Source organism: Otolemur garnettii, unplaced genomic scaffold (genome assembly GCF_000181295.1).
Source record: "Otolemur garnettii isolate 467f Iridium unplaced genomic scaffold, OtoGar3 scaffold00089, whole genome shotgun sequence".
Lineage (NCBI taxonomy): Eukaryota > Metazoa > Chordata > Mammalia > Primates > Galagidae > Otolemur > Otolemur garnettii.
Window position 1 is genome coordinate 6,234,715 of NW_003852484.1, and position 9,099 is coordinate 6,243,813.

Here is a 9,099-nt window from a genome sequence, read left to right on the forward strand (position 1 = left end):
GGTCAGAGTGTTATCACTCATCTCCATGTATTCATGTCAACAAACTTGTTTTATCTGGAGACTCAAACTCAAAGTTTCAGAACTTTATATAATCAACTATTACTTTGATGCTCCATGGAAACTTCTAGGCTGCCTGTTGGTGTCTCCTATGGGACAGACGAGCTTAATCATTGCTTCTTAAATAACCTATAAGGGGATGTCTGAGCACAAGGTCCAATTCCAGGCCTGGTTTCTAATTAGAAAACACTTCCCAAAAAAGTTAAATGAATACAGTGCCTCAAATAATACATATGTGCCTTTTCAAAAATGACAAATGTGAGCTTTTTTTATTTATTTATTTTTTTTTTGAGACAGAGCCTCAAGCTGTCCCCCTGGGTAGAGTGCCATGGCATTACAGCTCACAGCAACCTCCAACTCCTGGGCTCAAGCGAGTCTCCTGCCTCCGCCTCCCAAGTAGCTGGGACCACAGGCACCTGCCACAATGCCTGGCTATTTTTTGGTTGCAGCCGTCATTGTTGTTTGGCGGGTCCGGGCTGGGGATTCGAACCCGCCACCTTAGGTGTACGTGGCTGGCGCCTTAGCCGGTTGAGCTATAGGCGCCGAGCCCAAATGTGAGCTTTAATAGAGAAGGGACGTTAGGTGTCTTGAGAGTATTCCCTTCGCCAGCTACATGGGAAGAAAACCAACAGGACTCTCAGAACCAGCATTTTCTAAACAGCTCACTGCCCATTCCCCTGTGCTTTGGGTCTGTCCCTTTAACGCAGGGCAGGGAAATCCCTGATGCTATCAGAACCTGAAAGGAACTGAGCAGAGCCTTGAAAAGAGGTGGCCTCATAAATTCATAGGCGTGCATGCTTTTAAGAGGACAGAACAAAAACAACCTAGAGCTTATTCATTTACTTAGCCAAAAATTTCCCTTTTCAAGGTTAAGGTCAGTCCTTAAATGAGAAAGTGCTGGCCCCACCCCAGTGTCCTTCCAAAATACCAACTACTAGTATACTTTGGAGCTAACAGTAAACCATTAGATTGATTCATCAGACTCTGTGGCTGCAATAAACCACTTCTTTTTTTAAACAGCTATCACTTCTCTAGGAAAAAAAAAGGGATGTTTTATTCCTTGTGTATAACTTAATTGCAATTGAGATTTTGACGGGCAGGGGCAGAAACCAAATAGGAGGAAGAATACTGAAACTGAATTACCTGCACAACCTACAAAATTTCACATATTAATCTTGTAATAAGGATGTTTTTCTTTTAAAAGTCTACACTTACAATGAAAGAACATTTAGTAAACATATTAAATAACATTAAATTATGTTCTTTTTGGCCGGGGCTGGGTTTGAACCCACCACCTCTAGCCCTACTCCTTTGAGCCACAGGTGCCGCCCTAAATTATGTTCTTTTCAATGGTAAAGAATAATGTACAAAATACATATTGTTTTAATCTGAAAGTACTTTATAGGCAGTATTTATACTCTTTATATACTGTACATAGTCCATGCATAGTATGTGTACTCTAAATATACTGTATGTACTCTATTTTTATGTATGTGTGTATATATATGTACATATATAAAATACAAATATATGTTGTTTTGTATAAAGGATTTTACCTTCTTAATTTAATGTGATAGAAATTCACATCCCAATGTTTAGGATAAAGCCAAAGAACTGGAAATAGTTTATAGTTTATCCATCAGAAATTTTTAAAATACCAGCATCAGTTAGAGAGGCCTCTGATTCCTATTTCAAATAAAATATCAAATGTTGAGTGTGTGCCAACAGAAAAACTCATAGGGATCTCAGAGTTATAAACAACAGAGGAACCTAACCTCACTGAGCTTTGGGTAGGCAAGTGAAGGATAATAAGTCACGTTTTCCTAACTTGTAACTTAAATCAAAGAAGGATAAATCTGGCTCAAGACAAAGAAACAGATTAAAAGCCCTAGGAGCTTTTGTTGAAAAGAATTATATCAGGCTGAAGAGTTTCCTGATTAGATTAAGGGGCTGTCAGGCATCTGAGAACAGCCACATTTGATCTCTGGCCTTGCCACCCGTCACGTAGTCCCTTTGGGTTTTTAATACTCCTGACATCTGTGGACAGAAGCGTGGGGAGAGGAAGGATTGTGGAAGAATTCTCTTAGGGCTGTTCTTTTTGCTTACCTCAGCCGTTGTATGTTTGAGGTGACTCCCGAAAGCCGATAGATTCCATCCACAATGCCGTGAGTCTCTATAAACTCTGCACAGCTCTTCAATACATATGGAACTACGTAAAGGAAAAGAAAAAACAATAAAGTACTAGATGTAAATCTCACTGTCCTTTAAAAATATCCTTTAAAAATCCAGGTAACTTCAAAGAGAAATAAGCATGGAACCCATATGAGTTTTAAGTAGAAACGATTACTTCTAAATGGCAGGTGATGTTCTTTTTGCATTTAAAAAATCATTGGGTTTTGTAAAAAACTCATATGTTTTAAGAGTTGTTTTAAAAAAGAATTTGAGGCTCAGCACTTGTGGCTCAAGTGGCTAAGGTGCCAGCTAAGGTGGCGGGTTCGAATCCAGCCTGGGCCTGCCAAACAACAATGACAGCTGCGACCAAAAAAGAGGCAGGCCTTGTGGCTGGTGCCTATGGTCCCAGCTGCTTGGGAGGCTGAAGCAGGAAATTCGCTTGACTCCAGAAGTTGGAGGTTACTGTGAGCTGTGATGTCACAGCACTCTACCCAGGGGGATAGCTTGAGGCTTTGTCTTAAAAAAAAAAGAATTGAAAAATATGCAAAAACTTAGATTTTGAAACCAGCAGTGACCTTGGAAAACCACAACTCAGTCTTCTCATTTCATTGGTTCTCCAGGTGTGGTCTCCTGAGCAGCAGCTTAAACATTTCCTGGGAACTTGTCAGAAATGCAAATTGTCAGGTCTCACTCCAGGTCTACTGATTCAAAAATCCTGGGGGAGAGGCCCAAGAATCCGTGTCTTCACAAGCCCTCTGGGTGGCTCTGATGCACACTCAAATTGGAGAATCACTGCCTTAGTCAACATCTGAAGACATCAAGGCACAGAGACATTTGCTTCACTTACTCATGATTATTTGTTGCTTACGAAAGGAAATTAATACATGGAAAAATGCTTACAATTCAAGTAGGTTAAAAAAAGACACAAGATCAAATATTCATTGTGAATTCAATGTGAAAAATCACTGTGAAGGAAAAAAGACTGGAAGATTTTGCCAGAATGTTAAAGGTAATTTATAGGTAATTCAAGCACTCTGGAAGGCAGGCAGACTGCTTGAACTCAGGAATGCGAGACCAGCCTGAGCAAGAGCAAGAGCTCATCTCTACAAAAATGGAAGCATTAGCCAGGTGTTGTGCGGGGTGCCTCTATTTCAGTTACTCGGGAAGCTGAGGCAGGAGGATCACTTGAACCCAGGAGTTTGAGATTGCTGTGTGCTAGAGTGTAGGCCATGGCACTCTAGCCGGGGGCAACAGAGTGAGATTCTGCCACCAAAAAAAAAAAAAAAATTAAAGAGGTTTTGTGTTTTTTGTTTTTTGAGATACACACACACACAAAACACTATGTCACCCTTGGTAGAGTGCCGTGGCGTCACAGCTCACAGCAACCTCTAACTCTCAAGCTTAAGCGATTCTCTTGTCTCAGCCTCCCAAGTAACTGGGACTACAGGCGCCCACCACAATGCCCAGCTATTTTTGTTGTTGTTGTAGTTGTCATGGTTGTTTGGCAGGCTGGGGCTGGGTGTATGTGGCTGGCGCCATAGCCACTGAACTATAGGGCACTGAGCCTTAAAGAAGTTTTTTTTAATTTAAAGTGAAAACCACCCCACCCCACTCACCATGCATCCCATCAGTCATTGATTTGATGCACCACCAAAAGAGACTAACATTGCCTCTTGAATTCCTGCCACTCCGGAGGCTCAGTGCCATGCTGGAAAGGTCTGGCTGTGCTGTTCTCTCCTGGGGGTTAACCTTGAGCAGCCCTGCCAACTCACTGGCCCAGAATGACAGATGCAGACCTTTTGGATGATAGGTAGAAAGCTGCAAGTCACTTGCCACGTTCATCCCTAGACAGATCCACCTGCGGTTGCCCTGTGAAAGTGCTGTCAGTAGTGGTTTGGGAAGCTGGAGTCTGAAGTCATCAGTGAGGGGATCCTGGAGGCAGAGGTGGTGTAAGGCCTCCATGAACCAAAGGTTGGGTTAGCATTGGTGCTCACGTCCTCACACCAGATGCCCAGTGCATTATGCCGAAGATGAGGCCAATGCCAATTCATGAATGCTTACTGCACATGCTCACACCTACACACGATTCCAAGCTGGACTGGATCTTCGGATTCAGACTCAACATTCTACCTGAATCATGACACTTTTAAAGCCCCCTTTACCTCGCTTCCTTCATCTCTAATTTTAGGGGCTCAATAAAGTTCATCATACTTAAAGTATTCTGCCCTCTCTCAAAGGCTGTGCATGCCCAGAGCCACTCTCCCCTAGCACACGGGTGTGGTTTGCCCCGTTCTCCATGACTGAGTCAGGGAGACTCTTCCCTGTTAACTCAGGTTCGAAGAAGTCAGAGAATAGACTCGGGATTAGAAATTTGGGGGCCAGAGCCTTGGGGCCTCTGTCGGGTGTGGTGCAGGGGCTGTGGGCATAGGCAAGGCTCCAGAGCCTCTGCTTGTCTTCAGCCAGAAGAGCTGTGACTTGATCTGTTTTATAAAATAGAGTCCTTGATAAGATTTTTGTCCCCCACCCTCATGCAAATAGAGATAGAGAGTGTTCTCGTGCTTAAAAGGATGTATTTTAACATCCCTGTTGTGCACAATAATGATTAACCCCTCACCACATTTGGCTGTTGTCTATAACTTGCCACATGTGGCCCGTAGTTCAGAGTACAGGTTTAGACACCAAACTGCCTTTGTAAACTCAGGAAAAATATGCAATAATTCTGTTTCTCAGTTTCCACATCTGCCAAATGAGGATAATAGCGATATAATCTCATAGCTAGAACTGAACTAATACTTGTAAACATTTAGCACAGACCCTGGCATATAATAAGCATTCCACGACGACAGTTATTATTTCTACAGGTAGTTTATCTATGACATAAACTTTTTATATATATATATTTATATATATATGTGCATGTGTGTACATATATATAATTTTTTGGGGGGGGGTGAGAACAGTTTGCCTCCTCCATCCAATGGGCCTTTGAAGTAGAGGACAGACCTCATCCCAGTCACAACTACTTTCTACTTTTAAAATGGCTTGTATGTCCTTCTTTAGTAAATGTTTCTATCTGGGAGTAATTTTGCTTATAGGATCTTTTTTCTGTGCATTTAGAGGTATCTCTGGAGCACAAAGGCAGGAGGAGCCAACAGGGTGTGGACTGCATGTTGGCGGTCTGGGAGCTGTACTTCCAGTCCCTACCGAGGCGTGTGGCTGTTATGTTGTGCAGGGCAGAAGGGGACATAAGAACTCTGACTATTCACAAGGACTCAAAGATACCCGCCTTAGATTGGAAGGGGCTTTATAAAGAACATTCCACAGCCAGGCATAGTGCCTCACGCCTATAATCCTAGCACTCTGGCCGAGGCAGGTGGATTGCTTACGCTTAGGAGTTGGAGACCATCCTGAACAAAAGCGAGACCCTGTCTCTACTAAAAATGGAAAAATTAGCTGGGTGTTTTAGCAGGCACCTGTGGTCCTAGCTACTCAGGCAGGCTGAGGCAAGAGAATCACTTGAGCGTGGGAGTTTCAGGTTGCTGTGAGCTACGAGGCCATAGCTCTTTAGCCTGGACAGAGTGAGACTCTGTCTCCAAAAAGAAAAGAACATTCTACAAAAGGGGCAGTGCTGGGTCACCAACCTCTCTCAGCCTGTTCTTGGATAGGACCTCCCACTGCCACAGCTTTCTGCAGCAGCACTTCAGGTTCTGTTTGTTTTAAAGGTGGGGAAAACACATTCCGAGACAGAGCCTCTGCCATAAATTTATTCTGACTTTAGTACAGAGGCCCTAGAACCTCTCGTCCATGGCTCTATTTAATTAAGCAGGAGGTAATATTAAAATAACCCAAGGGACGAGGTCAATGGCCCCAATCCCTGTGGCGTCTTAGTTTTCCTGGGTTCTCATCTTGGGCAGTTGGAAAGTGTAGGAATTCCTCGTCACTATTCCCCAGTAGTAGGAAAGGACTTGTTTGAGCTCTGTGTGATCACCTAGCTCTGGACCCTGGAGCAGCAGTCCTCAGACCACGGTCACCTCCAGCTCACTCTGAGGCACACCTAAGTTAAGAACCACTATTCTGGACCAGAGCTTCTCACACTTTAACATGCATACAGATCACCTGAGGATCCTGCTCACATGCATATTCCAATTCAGGAGGTGGGTGGAGGGAGTGTCCAGAATTTGCATTTCTAACAAATTCCAGGGTTGGGTACTGCCAATCTGCAGCCCACACTTATGGTAACAAGGGTCTAAAGATAACACTGGAAGGTAGTGTTGCAGGGGATGCTAAGAATTTAGTCTTGAAATCTCAGAGAGTATTGTCCCTGGGGCCCAATCAGATTGGGAACACCCTAGGATTCTGGACAGGGTAGAAGCCAGAAGCTTGATACAAAATAGCTGAGTAGTTATAGATGGAAAGAAAGCTTCCATTGTCAATGTGGGCATGGGAAGGATTGATGCTGGAGGCTGGAGTTACAGAGCTGGTTTTGCGGGATTTATCCTGGGCCCAAAGAAGGTTGAGTCTCCTCTACAGAGGTACACACAGTAGCCGATTATGATATAATATGACATCTTTGAATTGTTTCATTGATGGTTCTAACTTCCTTTTTTGTTTTGTTGTTTTTTTCTGGATCAGTGATCTTAAATGTTAATTTTTAATCTGAACAGAAAATATATCTTGAAGCAGGCTCTGATGGAAAAGAAAATCTTGCCTTTCATTTATTATGCTTTACAGTTTATGGAACACTGTAAAGTCCTTTGTCTCATTTGATCTAACCTGGTACAATTTTATTTTTTTTTTTTAGACGGAGCCTCAAGCTATCCCCCTGGGTAGAGTACTATGGGATCACAGCTCACAGCAACCTCCAACTCCTGGGCTCAAGCAAGTCTCCTGCCTCAGCCTCCCAAGTAGCTGGGACTACAGGCACCCGCCACAACGCCCGGCCATTTTTTTTTTTTTTTTGGTTGCAGCTGTCATTGTTGTTTGGCGGGTCCAGGCTGGGGATTCGAACCCGTCACCTTAGGTGTATGTGGCTGGCGCCTTAGCCGCTTGAGCCACAGTCGCCGAACCTAACCTGGTACAATTAAAAGATGTTTTGCACTAACAGTATGAGGGCATGCTCAGTTCCTCACCTCTTCAAGGGCTTAGTGCAGAAAAGACCAGGAGTCAAATTGTTCCTCCCCGAGAAGCCACAACTCTAAACTGCCTCCTTTCTCTGTGTGCCTGGGATCTGATCAGGTCTGGAGACGGAAATCGGAGGAAGCACAGTTTTATTTGGTCGTTTATGTGGCCATAGTGGCCATGTTCTTTCATAGCTCAAATTGCATTCATGTTTTTAGGGAACCAGGCACTCCCCTGGCCCTGTTCTGGATTTTGTTAAGGTCTTGTATTGGTCAGATTTCCTCTCCTCTCTCTGTCCTGCACTCCTGACTTTCAAAGTAGGGTGTAGTGGTGCATACAGAGAATGGAACACTAGTCACAAGGAGTGATGCAGCACAGACTGCAGATCAAAGACTAGTGGGGGGCGACACAGTCAGACTGTGAGAGAACACGCAGTAGGGTTCCCATGTGGATGAGACTCTAGAACAGTGGTTCTCAACCTTCCTAATGCTGCGGCCCTTTAATACAGTTCCTGTGGGTCGCGACCCACAGGTTGAGAACCGCTGCTGTAGAAGATGGAAACACGTTTACAGTAAGAACAAGCAGGGAAGAGCCAGGGGGCAGGGATTACGAAGGGGGCCAAAGAAACTTTTGGGCGTGATTGATATGTTCATCACCTTGTTTGGGCTGATAGGACCAGAAGCCACCAGCAGGTGAGGAATAATGACACTGAGAGGAGAGGGTAAAAGACAGAGGGACACAAGACACTGTCCAGGGAAGAAACCCTGGGTTAGAGTTGGCTGTGATGGATGTGGGAGAGAAACAATTCTGCTGTGCTGAGAATGAGCCCTCCCTTGGCTTTTTTCCAAGAGATACAGTAAAGATTTAAATTATTTCCCTGTTATCCTGGGTTGTCAAGTACAGAACTTCCTGGGCATTCACCCCTTCTTGGCCCAAGATTCCCAACGCTGTCACGATGGCCCCTGTAACTTCTCACTCTGTGCCAGTCCCTGCTCTTCTTCTGTGTCCCATCCTGCGCTGTCCCTCATCAGCTATCTCTTCTGTCTGTGATCCTCCCTGCCTAGAGGTCACTGTCCACCCCAGTTTCCCTCTGATATTCTTTCTTCCTCCTGTTTTAACATCTTTCTACTCTCTTCTCCCTGGCCTACTGTGGAATTAAAGAAATACTGAACATTTGTGGTATTTCTTTGACAAAATATGTGTTCTGTTCTTTAAAAAAATCAAATTATTATATAAACCCATCCATGTAACAAAAGCATTTGTACCCCCTTAATATTTAAAAAAAAAAAAACCCACCAATTAACAGTTTTTAATTATCTCAGGGAAAAAAAAAAACTTTAAATATGTTAGAGCTTTGGCCTATTTTCCTGGGAGAAAAAGTTGACCTTGTTTTAAAAATTTTTTTTTGAGATACAATTCAAACGCCATAACATTCATCTTTTCTTTTCTCTCTTTCTTTTTTTTTTTTGAGATAGAGTTTCACTATGTCACCCTCGGTAGAATGCCTTGTCGTCACAGCTCACAGCCACCTCAAATTCTTGGGCTTAAGCAATTCACTTGCCTCAGCCTCCCAAGTAGCTGGGACTACAGGCGCCCGCCAAAATACCTGGCTATTTTTTGTTGCAGTTGTCATTGTTGTTTAGTTGGCCCGGGCTGGGTGGAACCCTCTGGCCTCAGTGTATGTGGCTGGCACCATAACCACTGTGCTACGGGCACAGAGCCACATTCATCTTTTTTTGTTTTTTTTTAGAC

General features: G+C 43.7%; 1 protein-coding gene across 1 annotated transcript in view; it reads right to left on the minus strand.

Moving 5' to 3' along the window:
- ARHGAP31 (Rho GTPase activating protein 31) overlaps positions 1 to 9,099 on the minus strand; it is a 127,866-nt gene that overhangs the window by 50,252 nt on the left and 68,515 nt on the right. The window contains exon 2 of the mRNA XM_003795097.3: positions 2,164 to 2,266. Coding sequence (XP_003795145.1) covers positions 2,164 to 2,266 — 103 coding nt within the window. The remainder of the gene's footprint in view (positions 1 to 2,163; positions 2,267 to 9,099) is intronic.